General features: G+C 36.3%; 1 protein-coding gene across 2 annotated transcripts in view; it reads right to left on the bottom strand.

The window, feature by feature from the left end:
- Nucleotides 1-7,796: 7,796 nt before the first annotated feature.
- LOC123526419 (alkaline phosphatase-like) overlaps nt 7,797-20,280 on the bottom strand; it is a 29,277-nt gene continuing 16,793 nt past the window's right edge. For both annotated transcript variants that reach the window (XM_053522966.1, XM_053522964.1), the window contains exons 6-10: nt 17,338-17,440; nt 16,643-16,774; nt 15,905-16,096; nt 12,653-12,793; nt 7,797-10,199 (exon numbers count right to left, since the gene is read on the bottom strand). In XM_053522966.1, the coding sequence (XP_053378941.1) occupies nt 9,916-10,199; nt 12,653-12,793; nt 15,905-16,096; nt 16,643-16,774; nt 17,338-17,440 (852 nt within the window). In that variant the 3' untranslated portion in view covers nt 7,797-9,915. The remainder of the gene's footprint in view (nt 10,200-12,652; nt 12,794-15,904; nt 16,097-16,642; nt 16,775-17,337; nt 17,441-20,280) is intronic.

The following is a 20,280-nucleotide window of genomic DNA, read 5'->3' as shown; positions in this document are numbered from 1 at the left end:
GGTACTAAGGGACGTAATCGCTGCGTGATTGCCACAGTAACGTGATGAGAAACAAATGACCACATTATACCTGTTTTTAGGCTGTTTTTATATTAAATTCGTTTTAAACATTCTGACGAATACTGAAAGATATAATGTAAAAAGCGCGTTGTCACCAATTTGCTTTAAGGGTGGGGGTATAGATGTAGCGAGTTTTGTTTAAACACGCGTTTTCAACTTTTTTTCAGGTTATATTTAGATAGTGGACCCGTATTGGTAATGTTTAACAATTGCACTAACTTGATACAGTTCTGAAGTTAACATATTTCGCACTGCGATTCATCTTTAAATGACTTTTACCGTGTTGTTGTTGTTTGTTTGTTCGTTTTTTATTTGTTAATTTTGTATAAGTTATGTCTTTGTTTCCTCCAGCTGAAACAGAGACAAATTTCAAAGCGATAGCCATTGTGCAAAAAGATCACAGAGAATTCATTTTACCAAATATTTTTATAAATGAAATCTCAAAATATTGCGTAACAATTATAAAACACAAAATAAAATTGGCCATAACAATTTTTCTGGGGAGCCTCGAGTAAAAGGATTTAATCGGAAAGAAATTAAGCTCCAACTTTTGAAAATTATGACCTTGCTCTATGCATTCATAAAGAACCATAGGGCAGAAGTAAAACCTACCTATATACATTTATTCAAAACTTTATAAAAAATAAATGCAAAATCAAGAACTTTTACAAATGTAATTAAGGTATTGGACCTCTAATAGTAATGTTTAAAAAAAGACATTTGCTTTGTATATTCTTAAAGTTGACCATGTTCCGCACTGTGTTGCAAATTTTAAACAACTTTTACCGTGCCGTTTTTTGTAAATTTTGTATAGTTTATGGTATTTCCTCGAGCTCAAGAAGAGACAAATTTCAATATTATGGCCAAATATCTAAAACGTTTGCAGAGAATTCAATACGGCTTTAATTTTGATAAAAGAAACATCAAACTATTGTTAAACAATTGTAAAACACAAAATAAAACTGTAAATATCTTTTTTTTCTAGGGTGCCTGTAGTAAACAGATATAATGAGACAGAATTCTAACTTTAACATTGAAAAATTAAGGTCGAATCCTGTGGGTCTGTTTTAAATTTTGGGGCAGAAGTAAAACCAACCTGCATTTCTTCCACAATATCTAATCTAAAGAAATCTAATCTAAAGAATGAAGGAAAAATAGACTAAATAAACTTTTACCGCATGTAACTCAGTACTTTTAAAGATGTCTAACTCTACCCCTGCTGATTCAGAGGTAAATTCACTTTGAACAGCAATAATCGCTTATAAAATGAAAATTTTCCACTTTTGTACAATACATCCATAAAAAGTATTTTTCAAAGATGTCTAAACATTCACCCTTCAGGTCAACTTCATTTGAAACAGCAAGAAATGACTAAGAAATGGCTAATCAAATAAAACATTTCCGCTTTTGTACGTTTATCTTACTCGAAAAAAGAAAAATAATGAACAAAGTTTGGTTCTAGTAGGGTTTGAACCTACGCCCTCCTGAAACATTAGTTAAAGTAATCTCATGGTAGGAACTGAATACTCTTCAAAAAAAAATACATTATTACGGGTACGTCAATTTTCCTAACCATCGTATTAAGGAAGCGACATGACTAGACAATAATCATTAACAGTCCGGTTTATAGCGGGGTTCGAGCCCAAAATCTCCCTCATACCGACAAGAAAATCGCCCCATTTGATCAATGTTCATACATTCACACATAATGTGTGTGTTGGGTGGGGGATTGCATATCGAAATATAGATGTTGTGTTTGTTACCTTTATATTTTATCTGATATTATGTCCCTCAATGTTTATTATCGCTTCGTAAGAAACATATATAAACGGTTATGACACGCCAATTGTCCAATAATAACGTCAACCCAGGTTTACGGTAAAAAAGTAGAATTAACAATTACAGATAAACAATGGTTTTCGAACGTAAAACCAGGTTTTTCTAATACTTACCCATATTTTCGGGCAAAAACACGCCCGTAAACCCAGGTTTCAACTAGGTTTTTCAATTGAACTTCGAATTTCGGCCGTTATTTTAAGTTCACGAGCGTGAACCTATGTTTATGGGAGTAAACCAGGGTTCTCGGGTGTAAACCATAGCTTAGGAACGTGAACATAACGATCGAGAACTTGGGTTTACGGCCGTGAACCTGGGTTTACAGCCGTAAACATAGGTTAACGCTGGTGAACATAGGATAATGACCAAAAATCATAGTTTTGTCGGAGAAACCAAGTTTTTAGAACTTAAACCTACGTTCACGTTCATAAACTATGGTTCACGCTCGTAAACCCAAGTTCATGGTCGTAAACATAGGTTCACGTCCGTATACAGTGGTTCTCAGCAATCAAATTATCCAACAATTACATTCTTTGTCGAAAAACTATATTTATCGAATACTAACATAAATTTTCGAGCGAACACACTGTATAACGGGCTTAAACTATAGTTTACTCTCTTGGACCCATGTTTACGTCCGATAAACTAGGTTTCTCAATTGAACTTTAACTTGAATGCACAAGTTAATCAAGATCACAACAATACCCTATGCTTGCCTTAGTTTAATATGGAAAACCCATAACATCTAAGATTTTGCAAACATCTTTCCCGCACAGTTTCCATTCGGTGTTTTGTGGTAGCCAGCCTTTCTGTACTTTCAGTACTTTGATTGTTTATTGCTGTCCCCTCGTTTTAACATTTTAAAATGAATATATAAGTTGCGAGGCGTATGTTTCCATTATATTCGACGGCTTTAGTACAATTTTCTGTGTGACCTTAATGGAATATCGGAGTTAATTTATGATAGTCGAGTATCAACAAAACCTTTTACATTCTAAGTAATATATGAGCCGTGCCATGAGAAAACCAACATAGTGGGTTTGCGACCAGCATGGATCCAGACCAGCCTGCGCACCCGCGCAGTCTGGTCAGGCTCCATGCTGTTCGCTTTTAAAGCCTATTGGAATTGGAGAAACTGTTAGCGAACAGCATGGAGCCTGACCAGACTGCGCGGATGCGCAGGCTGGTCTGGATCCATGCTGGTCGCATACCAACTATGTTGGTTTTCCCATGGCACGGCTCATATATACATGTAATTTTATTCAGTGATTTAAACAACAATCAAAGCTTAAAATACTTATAGCAGTACGCCACATCTTACTTTTATATAAAAACTCACATGTGCTTGCAATCGTGGACCATTCTGAAATACAGCCTGTGGTCCTAAAATAAGCTAGTGCCAAAGCCTAAATGAATTTTAGTTAGATATGAAGGTCTCGCAGTTCTTGTTTATAGTGGCATTCTAATTTAGTTCCCGTTATCACTATTTTTACTGAAATATGGACAATTTTAGCTATTAATTATTACTATATTATTTTCAAATTATTAAGGAAAATGTGAAAACTTTATTTCAAAATGGTGGCGATTGTAATGTTCTGATTATATATATATATGAACATTTCGGACTGACCCAAGACGGGATTGTTTAACACTACGTTTATTCACTACAGCTAATACAAGATAACTGATTTAACAATATAATACAAACATGTATACGTTCTTAGAACCGGCACGCTATACGCTAGTGCGGTGCAGGAGGGAGGAGCTACATTTCATGAATGAGTGACCATTACAGCGATAATTAACCTTGCATCCGCATATATTCGGATTGACTCAGTTACCGACAACCTTTTTCTTACAGTTCGCACGGCATTTCAACACAACTAAAGGTTGTTTTTTCACGAAAAACGTATGTCTCGCAGAAGTTGTAAAATGCTACAAACGAAGTAGCAAAGGTAGTGAGCCCCGTACGTATAGGGAGAAAGTTTCCCTATATATTCTATATAAAGTCACCATCTTCTTTGGGGGATGCGTGACGCCAATAGTGATACGTATCGATCCATTGTTATTACGTTAGGGTAGATTACAGAAAATATTTTTTTTACGATTCGGTTGAATATCTAGAACAAATCAAAGACAAACATGCTTTTCTGTTGTTTGTATGTTGTTTTTCATATATATAAATGATATAAGAAGTATTAGAATCAGGTGTCAAGTAACGTTATCAATTTCAACAGTTTAAATACACATACGATTTCACATAAAGTATTGTACTTAAAAATATAGACAAGCACAAGTCATATACAATAAAGTCTCGTTGTTCAAATAACGGCACAAATTTACATTTCAGTATTATAAAAGAACATGTACATATACATCTGTATACACTCTCTACTCTTCAAACATCACCGTCATGAAGTATGCATATGATACATACCTAAATATATTTTTATGCAAACAACATTGTGAATACATGTATTAAATTCAATCAAAATCTATAAGGATTTGACACATAGTTGTTTTTATGACTATTTTGTCAAACACAACGCGATAGTCTAATATCAAAAGCTTTGAGCTTTCTCTTTTTCCCTTAATCTTAAAAGTGTCACATTGACGTTTTCTTTTGTCTCTTCCGTAACAAATCTTTTCATCACGTCCAAGCTTTTTGTTGAATATTTAACGTTATGCCACTTACTTTTCAGTGGGTATAATTTCCATTGTTGTCCTGTTACACTGGATGATACGAGTATTTTTGGACCTCCTGTCGCGAACGTCTTTATTTGTTTCTCTGAAATTTCGTCGGATAATCTCCAAAATCAGGTTTCAACTTACCCGCTTTGGTTGAAAAGGTAATAGAGTCTGTATCTGCGTACAATGCCCTACGAACCAGCTTTCATAAATAAGAATTAATGCTTGCCTGAGCAGTTGTGTATGTGGCAATAATAACGTTACTTTCTGAGTTGGTATCAACAAAGTCATTCTTGAGTTTCCATCGCATTTCTACCATTTCCTCGGAAACATAGTTTACGGAGGTTACTTCTTCGCTGTTTAATGTCAACTTATCAAAGTACTCAGCAGGGTTGTCCACAAAGTCTACCTGTGACATGTTAGATCTCTTTCCAAACTTTGCCAGAGCTCTCATACCAGGATGTTTGCATGTTATTATATTCCAAACGAATACCCCCTTTTTCGTAATACAAGTTTATAAATTTATGCTTGTCATTTTCCGCTGAACACCACTTTCGCCACCTGCTAACCTCTTGTTTTAATTTTAGAAATGTGTTCACATATACTATGGAAATACCCCCTGTCCCAGTTGCAGGATCATACTGTGATATTTTTTCAGTTTATAATTCTTAAAATCGTATATTCTTTCTTTAACACTGACTTTACTTCATCTGTGACCCATGTGCCAATAAAAGCGCGTTCTTGGGTGCTGACATTCTTCTTCTTGTCGGGTTTCAGCACATGTCTTACAGTTTTCCGTTTTCTCTTGAAAGCAATACAGGGTGGAACAGGCGTTTAGAAGGTAGCACCTTACATTTTATGAAACCATACAATCAAAGTTTTTTGTTATCAGCGCAGGGTGACCTAGAGGTACTTAACTGTTTTTATTGTCCCATGGGTATAGAGAGTTGTCACATCACAGTAACTGAAGGTTGAAGGTCAGTAATTCAAATCCTTCTTTGTTTCATATAAAAAACGACAACTTCAGGTCGTCTTTACATATCTTTAGAGAACATCACTTTTTCTCATACACCTATTTTTAATGAACGTTCTATCCATAAATTAAAGAAAAAATGAATAGAAAATATGGGGTTGATATGTTCCTAGTGAAATGTCACTCAGTTGTGGTCTGCTACCTTAAAAATGGCGCATATTCACAGTAAACACCTACTTCCGGTTTCGATTGCAAAACTTGCCATGTGGGTGTATGAACATGAAAGTCGTATCATTTCATGCAGAATGTATTGCAGAATGTATTCCAGCAGTGAAAAGGTGTGGTTAAAGCACTCATTCTACACAAAATTGCGCAAAAAAATGGGAACATAGAGACTTCTTACAACTACACCACGTAAGCATATTTTCGACCGAATTACTGACCTTATTTCTATAAGCTTTCTTCATCAGATGCTTCTTCGTATGAAGTATACGCTTCAGTGCGAACCCCGTTAAATTCATCACGTGACTCAACAATATCTAAGTGTTCAATAAACTTTTTTTCTTTCAATGCTTGATCAAATTCTGATTCTCTTAATTAAACTTTTAATTTTTAATTTTCGGCTATTAATGATATTACTAGTACCTTGTATGCTAATTGCGACAGGTGGTAAGTTCTATCAGATCATGTTAAGAAATCAAACATAAGCTTTTTAAATTCGTGGAAAACATCAATTTCTCATTTTTCTTTAACATAAATCTGTCGAGATGAAAGGTAGTTTATATTGTGCGGTCATTTCTTTTTGCCCTACATAAAGTGCGTATGCGCGAACATTTACTTCTGTTGCTAAGGGTTTCGCGGTGTGTAAATCCATCTATTGTATTTAGGGTCAGCAGATATAAGGTCAAGGCCGCAGGAGCCTGAACCTTGAAAAACGTTTCCGTGCAGTAACTTGAGAACCATATAAACCAGTGTCTTCAAACTTGATAACATGATAGGCTTATGAAGATAATGAGCCCAATAGTTTTTCGGAGTAAGTAGGCTTAGTGATTATAGGACTAAAAATGGGACACACCATCATCGTTTGCATATTTGTTTAGCAAACAGCTTTTATTTTATTACAGATTTCTTACAGATTTCTCATAAAAACTGTTCTTATTCATACTGAAGCATCATAATAAGCTTTTAAATACTAACAGTCCCGACTGTCATATTATATCTATCGAACTGAAGTTATTCAAGAAGTTGAAACTACGACTTTTTACAATCGTCAATCTACCTAAGTACTTTATATGTAATTGTATTCTTAGAAGTTTGTAAATGGCAGATACGACCTTTTTCCTTAAACTGACCAATAAATGGATCGTAAGTAAATGATACGACGATGTTTATAAACGAAATGCCATTATTGATTCATTAAAATGGTTACAAACTTATAATTTTAGTTCATGTTATGGCCATTTCAATCCAGTTTCTGAAAATTTAAAAGTTATAAAAGGTCGTTAACGATAGTTACCACCTTATATTTCTGGGACGACTTATTCTTATTATGTTCTTGTGATACTAAGATTACACTGAAATACATGGAGCTACCGTATTGACTGAAAAATATACAGAATTTAATATCTTAATAGTCGAGTGGTCCGAGGCTATGCTACTGCGTGCCTTATGACCGGCAGTGGATTAGTTCAGCACCTTTTGGTATAAAATTTGTATGTCTAAGTAGTGTTTAAGATCATACCGACATAACGCCTTTCATACATTTCTGACCTCATGTGCCTCTCCGAGCATTACTTCAGACAAAGACGGGCACCTGAATAGAACTCCGGATTTCTGCAGGCAAGCTGTACGGTTTCCTGACATGAAAAAAGATATTTGGAGACACTACTAGCTTACTTTACTTACTGTCTATACACATTTTACCTAGGTTGCGAAGAAAGCATCAAGTCACCTTTCTAGGTAAAAGCTGCATCATTTGCAAAAAATGGCAAATGAAGTCGTGACACCAGTCGGGGTCAAGCCCGAACCATCCATACCTTACTTACTATATGCCAACGTACAATTTCAAGTACTGTACATATAATTATTTGGTATGGATTGGATTAGAGTACAAGAACAGTGAACTGTCATCAGACAGGTATACAGAATGCGCGAGGGCATTTATAGTACCAAATAACTCACAATGTATTGATATTGCTACTTTTACCTTCGTATTGTGCAAAAAAAAGTAAAACGGAAATATTTCTTTCTGTATAATATAAATACAAAAAGCAACTTTATTTGTCCGATCACTAGCAAGAGTAAGTTTCTTTCTTCGTTTACACATACTAAGTTGTAAAATCACTGTCAATACAGTCAATGGAACAGGTTAAAAATGTTTCAAGGACGAACAAAGTTTAACTTTTTAATCCTGATAACACAAAAAATCACAGATGCGTATATCTGCCATCTTATCATTCTAGTACTATGCTGAACAATATTACAAAAAACTCGTATTCCTGGAAATCTAGATTCAAGCGAAATAGTACTGATATTTTATAAATGGAACTTTATGGGACGCCGCTGCTGACTTATCTTGGTTACTTGCAGGTTTGCTATTTAACACTTTTGCTTTTCCTAATTATCTTCGCATACCAGATACTCGATAACAAAACCGCAGATGTAAAGAACCATTTCATTGGCGGAGACAATTTCCGTTTTTTATACATAGCGATAAAATCTGATCTTACCCGAAAATAAAGCAGCTATGACAGGTAGCAAACCTGTAAAAAAACTAAGTAAGATTAACCTAGGTTTTAGTCGCGTGCGTTTGTATTTAACATGTTCTGACCGATTGTAAAGTTATTTTTTACTTGCATGGAGTGTTTTAGGGGGGAAGACTTCGACGCAAAAAAAATGTGTGAGACTTATTTCTCATAGAGAGAAAACTACCCCTTTGTACGCCTTCGCTCTATCTATCTATTTTCTATCTTCCGTTGACGTCAAACCCCTTGCGGGAACGTAGACGTTTTGCGCGTCAATATCAAAAAGAGAAAGAATATAGTGATAAAAATTTAGAGTGGAAGAAACTAAAAATAACTTTGGTGATATAAGAAGGTTAAAACTTGAGTTTGCAGGATAACTAGGGCGAGGCATGTTCAAGGCTGCAAACTGCAGCACTGAATTGCTCTAGGGTAGGGAGGTGGGCGACATTGGGGGGAAGTTGGTTCCAGTGGTACACTGTTCTCGGAAAATAAGAAAACTTGTAATAGTCGGTGGTTGCAGTAATTAACCTATAACTTAGGGAATGGCCATAGCGGACACATTGGGTCATTGGGGTCAGGTAATCTACGATTGGGATCGCAACCAGATCATGATGAATCTCATAGAAGAGTGATAACCTAGAGTCTATACGCCTTAAATCCAGTCGACGAAGGTTTAGGGAGTGTAGCATATCTGTTACACTGAAAGTACGACCGTAGTCAGACTTGATCCAACGGGCCGCTCTCCTTTGGACGCTTTCAATTTGGTCAATTTGAGTTTGGGTGTGGGGCGACCATACATCTGAGGCATATTCGAGCTGGGGTCGGACTAGAGTCTGGTAAGCAATGGTCTTAATGGGTTGGGATTTGACCTTAATGTTTCTTCGTAAGAACCCTAGGGTTTGATTAGCTTTCTTGGTTGACCTGTTTATGTGATTGACCCATGATAGGTCATTTGAGATATCCATGCCTAGGTATTTAGCTGAGATGACCGGTTCAAGTTGGACTCCATGTAGGTAATACTGGGTAGGGATAGGGTGTTTCCTTCTAGTGGCGTGGATCACTTGACACTTGGAGGCACTTGACGCTCGCTGGCTTTGAAATAAGGTTTATCTAAAAGATTAACGCTTGAAGGCCAATCATTGATAAGGAAATATTTCTGCGGACATGGAAGCAATGTACATGTCAAAATACTGATTTTCACCTTGCTAATGGATAATGACTTTTTGGCATTTTTTCTTAGAAAACATCATTATTGCTATATATTTAAGTGTATACGGCTCATGGACCCATATTGTATCCTAGGTACGTTACGTCCACTTGTTATCTAAGGAATGAAATTTCTCGATATAATATAGTTGCTGCGTTCCATAAAACATGTTACGGGACAATATTATTTAAATATATCATAATATTATTAATAATAAAAGTTAATATCTTATAGGCTAGAACTTTCCACAGTCATATTCCCAGAGGAAAAAAAAAGAACCTGTACCGCGCATGTTTAACGGACATTCATACAGTATTCTTTGTTTTTAAATTTTATGTATTTCCTTGAAGTTAACAATGATATGAGGTAAAATAATCCGTTTAGTATGTTACATGTTTCGTTATTTATCAAACAAACAGTCTTATGAAAATAGCAAATACTAAAACAACCATGTTTGATTCTAAAAATAGACCGCTATTAATTTCCTGAACGTCAGAAGCAGCGCAAGAGCCTTGAGATGAATAACTGCCAACACAAGATGCATACGCCATTACATGGGCAATATAGTTCTGTTCATGGACGCCATGGAAAAGATGAGACATTGGTCCTTGGGCATAAATAGCCACATCCTCCCCGCCGTGAGTCTCTGATTCAAGCTTTACCGCCGCCTGTTGTCTGTAATCCTTGTCGGCTGAAAAAGCAGAAGTACAAACATTTCCTCTATTATTATTATTCTATTTTGTAATGTGTTTATCTTTTTTTCTTTGGAGACTTTTTTTACAATGGCATATCATTTGGATAAAATAACGCACCAAAGTTAGCCAACCAACATATACGATTGATATCTTATGATCAATTTTTTTGAACGCTCTATGGCAAATATCTCCCATTTAAGTTAAATGTCTACGTCAAACGTAATCAAACATTTAAAGACGCTGAGCACTCCAATTATTATTAGCTGCTATTTTTCGGCATCTGCTCCAATATGAAATAAAAGTAAATTTTCTATATTTAAGTAATGTTCAGTGTAATGACACCTCATACGCTCATTAAAATAAACAATGAAATCCTACATGCTCTTGTGTTGACTGCACAAGTATGAAATACCAACTTCTCAATTATTATATTATATTGAAAGTCAGTGTTACATAGATGCGCTGCTAGTTTCCGCCATCTTTAAATTTACACACAAATTTGCCGCACAAGTTTACAATGTGCTTACAATCATATATCTAGATTTTAAACACGTAAATTTGAAATATCTAAATACTTACTAACTAAGTAACTAGGACAACCTGCTTAAACAATCTGATATTAGTCTATCACGCTCATACGAACTAGTGTATATATACTGTTAAAATATCAATTAGCACACATTTCAATGCGATTCAGTGACAACAGATCTCAAGAGAAGACATGACGAAGCTTCAGAACAAACGTGTCAATTTCAGACACTCCAGGTCGGGTTTTGCACAAACTGCACGATGTTTTCCGCATTTTTAACATATCAAACCTGACATTATCACAACACGTATAAAGACATACTTTTAAACCCCGATTTTCAAGCATAACTATAAACTTAGAAAATTAGACCAATAAGAAGATGTGCCCAGGTGTTAGTGTTTGTCTTTTTGGAAAAAAGAAATCGGTCTGATCAAGTTTAATGATAAAAGTGTATGATAAATCACTAATTTGACATAGACTTTAATGTTCTAAAAGTTGTTAATTTTAAACATTTCCTTTTATTTTATTGTAACAAATTTAAATGCTCGTGAACATAATTTCCAAATATTTATCTATTATACTTAATCAAGAATGATGCAAATATTGTACTGTATGACATATGTCCCCTATAAATGTTTGGCAGAAGAATAATTCCAAAAAGGAGTATAACTCGAGAAAATATTCGGATATTATATACTATATATACAAGTTCGTCGTTTAATGTAAAATGAATGTAAACTGTAGGAGTAAGTAGACGACATAAATAAACATATATAAGCTGACATAGAAGTCCTGACAATGTGCAACTGTCCATTTCATGTTGAAAATGTATACAAAAGTTTCATTTCAATTGAATAGAAACTGGAGAGTGTGTGATGGATGAATTGATTGGAGAGTAGTGATATTTGCTTCCCAAGTGCTTAACACGGGGGCAAAAAAAATAGGAACATTGCTGGTTTTACTAGTTAACACACAAATTGACAGTTATTTTTAACATGTTTACGTTTCTGTATGCTCTAGCAAATACTTCTTCAAGGTTACCTGTTTAAAGAAACGTGCAGAACTACCTTACCCCACGTTACTAATATTTTAGTTTCCGTCGAGTGTTCCTCTACCTGGAGCGCGAGTTACATGACTGAAGATGACTGCAAGTTTTTTTTTCAAGCGTTCTTCTCACTATTTAATTTGTTTCCGACATTGACTGCGTCATACGCACTATCAAAATACAGGATTTTCAGGACAGCTAATTCCGCAATGAATACCGTAAAAACTCTAAGCTTTTTGAAATTATGGTATCGTATGAACTTTGACATAGTCAAAACTAAAATTATAATACACTCATAAAAGAGCATAATGCGTTCTAAACTGGCTCTGTAATTCGTTTTAGAAAATTCCTTTTACATACATATTTAATATGACTCGGGTTATCTGTAGGAAAGAATATCTTTAAACGAATCGGTATTTGACTTTGCCTCCAGAATTTCGGAGACAGATGCCTGCAGACTTAGACAGACTCTTTCTTTAGAAGTGTTTGTTTGTTTTGGGTTTAACGCCGTTTTTCAACAGTATTTCAGTCATGTAACGGCGGGCAGTTAACCTAACCAGTGTTCCTGGATTCTGTACCAGTACAAACATGTTCTCCGCAAGTAACTGCCAACTTCCCCACATGAATTATCAGAGGTGGAGGACGAATGGTTTCAGACACAATGTCTTTTATCAAATCGTCACGGAGAACATACGCCCCGCCCGGGCATCGAACTCACGACCCCGCGATCCGTAGACCAACGCTCTCCCTACTGAGCTAAGCGGGCGGGATACTCTTTAGAAGTGACAAAAGTGAAGTCATGCATGCATTTAAAGGGAAGAAATGATATAAATAACATTTATAAGAAAATGTAAGTGCATGCAACAATTATGTACCTGTATCAATAAGTGTGAGGTTAGGTCTAACAGTTGCATTTACATCTGCATATCCGCCCGGCCCATTTGCATAATTCAATGTCGTAAAAGGTTTGTTGTCTTTTGCCAGCTTGTTATGACCCTCTCGGTCATCGGTAAATCCTGAAAAACAAGAGGTCTTTGCATAACAAGAAACACAAATGCCCCTGAAATGACTTAAATGACACAGGGAATACTAACAACTAGGAAAAATCTAAATATAAGTTTTTCCCTAACTGACTGGACTTCTAAATTTTAATAATGATTTACTTGTATGTGTCATAAAATAATTTTACATGGATTTCTTTACCCATGTCTTTGCCTGTGTCATTAACCTTGCATGTAAGGACCCGACTCTTGCCAGTGTCATTGACCTTGTATGTACGGGCCCGACTCTTGCCTGTGTCATTGACCTTGAAGGTAGGGACCCGACTCTTGTCTGTGTCACTGACCTTGAAGGTAGGGACAAGACTCTTGCCTGTGTCATTGACCTTGCATGAACGGGCCCGACTCTTGCCTGTGCCTCTTGCCCTTGAAGGTAGGGACTTGACCCATGCCGGTGTCAGTGACCTTGAAGGCAGGGACTCGACTTTTGCGCGCTACTCGTCTTCCCATCATGCTTAACAGAAATAAAATGTTCGAAATGCAATTGAATAGTTAAAAAGGTATAGCCGAGACTTCCTAATCCTAACCCTACCACAGCTGCCGTTGTCTGCCACATGGCACTCAGTAATATTTTACTGGGGAGTCCATTCAATATTTATTTCTGATAGAGTTCTGTCAAAATCGTGGTGTTGCTTTACTTTTAAATATTTCTTGCTATTGTGTGTTTAAGGACGTTGTGTAATCCTTAAAAATGCGGCAGCTATCCAGCTGGCTTGCGGGGGGTAGGTGGCTCAGTAACTTGCCTTAAAACAACATACTTGAAAGGTTGTAAATCAGGTTTGGAAGTTTCTTTTACTACCCGGTGATTAATTTTCTTTTACAGGTCAACCGCCCAACATAGAAAACCCAAATGATACCGATCCTGCGCCGTACACATCACCCAGCAAATGTGTATCTATTGTGTGAATATACTGACCAGATGAGTTATGGTTTTTATGTTTTTCATTTTAACTTATTACCAGAGCATTGCTCCAAGTCAGCTTCAGAACCGATGGTAAGATGAAATAACATACGGGACAAAATTATTCCAGAATAGCCAAATTTTGTTGTATAAAAAGTAACGTTCAAGCTTAACATAGGAATTATCGTAGAACTATATATGCGAGATAACTCGAATATAATCTTCATTGTTTTGTCCGGCAGAGGTTACTGTTCTTAGTAGAATATAAGTTCAAGGAAATCTATATGAAGGCACAATAGACAACATATACATCGTTTGTTAAAATTGCCCGACATATATAATACTCTGAGCCGGAAAAGATGTTGAATTTTATCGACTTGGGTATCTTATGCATGTATATTGAATCAGTAAAGGTGTGTCCGAGATGCGTATGCTTTATTTACATATTTTAATCGTTTAGCTATGATACGTGAAACTCTTCCCTAAATTGAAAAATACGTTTGTCTCGGGTATCGTCAAACTGGCAGACACTTACAGTCAAAGCTGTGTTAAAGGCCACCTACAAACAAATACAAACTGGTTCTAAGGACTACCAGTTTCAAGTACGACTTGAACTTAAGACTGGGTAAAATTCGCGATGGTTTAATTTTTATACGCCCGTTTGAAAAACGGGACGTATTATGGGAACGCCCCTGGCGGGCGGGCGGGCGGCGTCCACAGACCTTGTCCGGAGCATATCTTCTACATGCATGAAGGGATTTTGATGAAACTTGGCACAGTTGTTCACCATCATGAGACGGAGTGTCATGCGCAAGAACCAGGTCCCTAGGTCTAAGGTCAAGGTCACACTTAGAGGTCAAAGGTCAAATTCAAGAATGACTTTGTCCGGAGCATATCTTCTTCATGCATAGAGGGATTTTGATGAAAGTTGGCACAATTGTTCATCATCATGAGAAGGAGTGTCATGCGCAAGAACCAGGTCCCTAGGTCTATGGTCAAGGTCACACTTAGAGGTCAAAGGATACAAGAATGAAAACTTTGTCCGGAGCATTTCTTCTTCATGCATAGAGGGATTTTGATATAACTTGGCACAAATGTTCACCACCATGAGGCGGAGAGTCATGCGCAAGAACCAGGTCCCTAGGTCTAAGGTCAAGGTCACACTTAGAGGTCAAAAGATACAAGAATGAAAACCTTGTCCGGAGCATGTCTTCTTCATGCATAGAGGGATTTTGATATAACTTGGCACAAATGTTCACCACCACGAGACGTAGTGTCATGCGCAAGAACCAGGTCCCTAGGTCTAAGGTCAAGGTCACACTTAGAGGCCAAAGGTCAGATACAAGAATGACTTTGTCCGAAGCATTTCTTCTTCATGCATGGAGGGATTTTGGTGTAACATGACACAATTATACACCATCATGAGACGAAGTGGCATGCGCAGTTCCCTTCTTTCGAATTACTTCCCTTTGTTGTTACTATAAATAGCTTATATTGTAACTTTTTCATTACTAGTCATAGGGAAAAATCGAGACCACTTTTTTGTAGTACAATATGCATGCTACATCCAATTTTGAGGTGTATTTTGACCAGTCTCTACCTGGTAAAGATTTTTGTGAGGACTTGCCATTTTTTTTTTTTTTTTTTTTTTTTTAAGATTAACTTCCCTTAGTTGTTACTATAAATAACTTATATTGTAACTTTTTTATAATTGACCGTAGGGAAAAACCAAGACCAATTTCCTGTGGTACAACATAGATGTTACTTTCCAATTTTAGGTGTATTTTAAGGTATCTCTACCTGGTAAGGAGTTTTTTTTGTGGACTTAGAAAAACAAAACACTTAGTTATTACTAAACAACCACAAAGTTAAAATTCCATTTGCAAATACAGGTGCTAGAGTAAAGAAATTTGCTGTGACGGGCGTATATTGTGACATTCTTGCACTCTTGTTGCTAATAAGAATCATTAGCTTCAAAAATATAAACGGTCAGGAAGCGATTGTTCTAAACAACGCAATTATGCCTGTTGTTTGTCAAAACGTGAAATTACTTAGATGCCGCAGTATTCAATCTATAGTAATATAACCTATATATAAAGACCAACAGCGATAAAGAACACTTTTTTGGCTTATCTATACGTGGTCTGTGTACATGTTTGGCTGTATACCAAATAACGGATTTCCTCTGGTCGGATATCCGCCTATAGTAAACGTATGCGAGTGATCAGCAGTAGTTATAATCAATGTGTCCTCCTTGCTTGTCTTTGATACTCCCATTTCGACCGCGTCGGCAAACGCTAAAGTATCATGTAGAGCTCTGACTGCCTGTGCGTAATGATGGGCGTGGTCTATCCGTCCGCCTGAAATTAGAAAGTTGCACCAGTCTATTGAACTCTAAATTTCACTCTCCAAATCTAGTTTCCCATCTGATTCAGACTAGTAAGTATGTCGGTGTAAAAAATGTACGCCATAGAGGTTAAACAGAACCTTAAATCATTAAGGTAGTCAGTTTATTAAATGGAAGTTTTCCCCATGCACAGATATAGTAACACTGATCTTCCAAGCAAAATGTGAACTTTGAAGAAATATTAGAATGATAATTCATGTTATGCACACATAACAATCCTTTGTACAGCGCATTCAGCCATTACGCGCAGTATGTCGTGGACCTCCATGGTAGTGTGGTTAGAGTGGCCGACATAGAATCATATGCCCTTAATATATCTTGGTGCGAAAAAAGAACATTGTTCATCATTTTGAAGCTAATCCATTAGACTATATTGTGTTTGTGTGTGGCTAACAACCAAACGACACACATACACACACATAATAAACTATATGTCATCAGTTTGCCCAGTAAAGATTTTATATGTTAACTGGATGTCTAAGCTAAATATTTATACTACCTTCTACAAGCAAAAAGAATCCCTTTTCGTTTTTACTGAGTATTTCAATTGCCTTTTTAGTCATATCTGCCAATGATGGTTCCTCTTTAGTTCTTTCCATTTCGAACTTCATATGACCTTTGTTGAATAACCCTGTAAGTGAAAAAGAAATAATGATAACAAAATATTGCCCAGCAGTTAACGTCCCATATCGTATGAACCACAATTAAAAATATTTTTGCGTTGCCATCCATCCGTTAATCGACATTCACCCATAAAACATTCTCTTACTCTTTCAAATTTATTATATTGACTACACGTTGCTATTGTAAACAGTATATGTATAAATTACAACTAAATAGAAGCACCCTAAACATTATTCAAACATTCAATCTACCCCCACCTCCCTCCCCCCTCCCGCTGTACACCGGTTGTACACTAGACACTTTTTAACAAACTCCTATCGTAATATCGACCCGTCGAAGACCTTTTCCCTTTAAAAACTTTCTTTGCTGAATCGTAATAAGTTTTTTATATCAACGCACGTGGCAAATTTATATCTCAATACACATGGTAATTGTGTGTTTCATTGCACACGTCGACATATAATCACAGCACGTGTCAACTCAATGTCTCTACACGTGTCAACTGTTATATTTAACTGCACGTGGTAACTTTTAAACCATTCTAATCACGTGTCAAGTTTAATGACTTACCAAACAGATAATCTGTCTTTGCCGGATCAACATTTTCGAATTCCGTGGCGTTCCAAACATATCTATAGTTTCTACCAAGTCGTGCCTGTTTCTGTTGCCATTCCTGGTGATATATATATTATATATTTATGATAAAATTTGTTGGCGGTACTTTATAACAACGCCATACCCTATAATGCCTCATTCTTTCAGTTTAAATGTAGTATCTAAATCTACCTCTACGGTGTACAGCCTAACAACCAATTCTGACTAGAAAGCGCTTGTCTTGGACAAACTGTTAAAAGAGGAGCAAGTAGTTAAATCAAAGCGCTCAAAGCGCTGATGGTGGCTGCTTATCAATGTTTAAAATATTACAAAGAAAGCGACAACTGAGGAATTGTTAATATAAACCATAAGATTTTTTTTAATATACGGCTTTGGTTTCAAAATTAATCCTTTTTCATTGCCAGCCATTGTTTACATACACACTGATTCAGTCTTTAACGAATAGTTTTGATCCTTTTTGATTATTTGTGACGAAAACTACAACATAAATTACATCGAAGATGTTTTACTATGAATAAATAATATAGGCTTTTTCTCCAAATCATTCAGCTTTTAAGATTTCTTTTTAAAGCTTTTGGGCAGTGTCTGTCATGAATTATTATACACACTGATTTAGTCCGTATCAGATAGCTGTGGTTTTCATGAGACTTTTGTGAAAGAAAACAACACAAACATGCACCACAAATGCACCTCAGAATGTCAGTTCTGCAGCCAGTGTATTTTAGAGGTGCATTAATTATCACTCCATCTCTTATAGTCAAATGTTCGCTAAACATAACAGCAGGCTTCGCAAAAATGCTGGACATTAAGTCAGACCGAGAAAAAAAGTCGAAAATATGTAACTGGTTAAACGAAACCGTTTTAATTTTTATACATATATTTGTATCCAGATATACTGAGACGCACCATGAGAAAACCAGCATAGTGCATTTGCGACCAGCATGGATCCAGACCAGCTTGTGCATCCGCGCATTCTGGTCAGAATCCATGCTATAGCTTTCAAAGCCTATTGCAACTAGAGAAACTGTTAGCGAACAGAAAGGATCCTGACCAGAGTGGTGTGCGGATCCGAAGTTTGATCTGGGTACATGCTGGTCACAAATGCACTCTGTTGTTTTTCTAATGGTGCGACTCGAATGAATTTAGCTGAAGTGAGCAGAATCTGTCCTGAAACAATTCAATTTTTAAGTTGGTTAAATCTGTTATCCGACGACTTGCTACAGTCTGACAGATTGCCGTTTCAAAAAGGCGAGTATTAGTACTATCGCTGCACCCACTTTCACGGGCTTACAAGTTGATGAAATCGTGATACAGTAGCACCACTTAGTCAAAGCGAGCTTGCAACACTTCTCAGCTTGGGCGACCTGTGGGTTTCCGCTTTGATAATTCGTGTTTTGTCAGACGAAATTATACCGAATACATGTGTATCTATGCATACATATAGTATCTTATATTGTACATTTGATGAAGGAAGATTATCCGTGAGGGAATATTATTCAGAAAACATACATGTCTTTGATTCTCACGGCAGGTCACATTGCAAACAATATCGAATGAATTTTAACTGAATGTTCTTTTATTTTTGTTCACTCTCGTATTGCTAAGCATGTTTTAGTATATTTTGTTCTTGATATAACGATGAACTGTACATGTTCAAGTTATATTAATAAAGTACTGTCCTGTTCATAAATCATGTCACTAAATTTGCGCTAATTAGTCTTAATTGGCCTTATCAACGTCTGAGGAAATCCATATCACTGCTGATTATCGAGTTTCTATAATTAGCCTAATTAACGTGTGGTCATATTTTTGCGTGCTTGAAACGAAAACGAGACAATGCAGTCGAAAATTCAGTAACATTCTCAGATCACTAGGGTTGCATTAATATAATATCTTACAATTTGATATCTATGACGAACATTTAAGTTTGTTCTGACATATTTGAAAAGTGTTACAACTTGCTGGAAAAGCTATCAGAGGTACAAACTGGTATTGTCTATGGACCGGAAATGTCTGGAAACTTTTCCGTTGACCGTATCTATTTTTAGCCGCGGATTATTGCTAGCAGAAGTCATTGTTCTTTATCAAATAAAGCCTTAAATTTCGGGAGTTAAACATGTGACACTGCGGTTAGGAAACATTTTTGAAGTGTCAGTCTGGATTCCCAGGCTAAGTTTCTATATATATAAGCTACCTTTTCTACGTTATAAGCTACGTGGCCTCTGGGGCAGTACTATGCAATAGCTAATCAATATCATCGCTCCAGTTCAGGTGACATGAGGTCATCGTTTATTCACGTGACCATAAATTTGCATATTTGTATTCATACACGTGGTTGTTTTAATTAAAACGTTGACTTCAGTTTGTATTGATTTTAGTCGCCGAATTTACATTAAAAATGGTATTAAGACATATATTGTAGCTTTGCATATTCTGCACGTTGTGTAGATAATTGTTTACCTGGAAAGCTTGGAACTATTTTTGGTTGTGTTGTTAGGATGGTCTTAAGAACTGACAAGATTTCTCAAACGGAGTATTCTTTTTGACACTGGTGGCAGCAGCCACCAAAAACTACAATTACTAAGATAAAATCAAAGCACTGAGCGGACTGGTGTGGGCAGCGGTTGACAGCTTCTGGTAATGGGCATGAACAGTTAGCTTAATTTTATTTTGACTTTTTATCAAGTGATTAAAAAATCAAAAGGGGTCATCTACTCTACATGTCCAATCATCCTATGAAGTTTCAACATTCTGGGTCAAGTGGTCCTCAAGTTATTGATTTTTTTATTTGATTTTTTTCCAAATGAGATCTCATCTTGGTAAAATTAGGCTATGAATATATTATACATAAATTACATAGATAAAAGACACTTCAGAATAGTTCTTAAACTAAAGGCA

The sequence above is a fragment of the Mercenaria mercenaria genome, chromosome 14, assembly GCF_021730395.1.
Source record: "Mercenaria mercenaria strain notata chromosome 14, MADL_Memer_1, whole genome shotgun sequence".
NCBI lineage: Eukaryota > Metazoa > Mollusca > Bivalvia > Venerida > Veneridae > Mercenaria > Mercenaria mercenaria.
The sequence above is the reverse complement of the archived record's forward strand: the minus strand, read 5'-3'. Positions and strand labels throughout refer to the sequence as shown.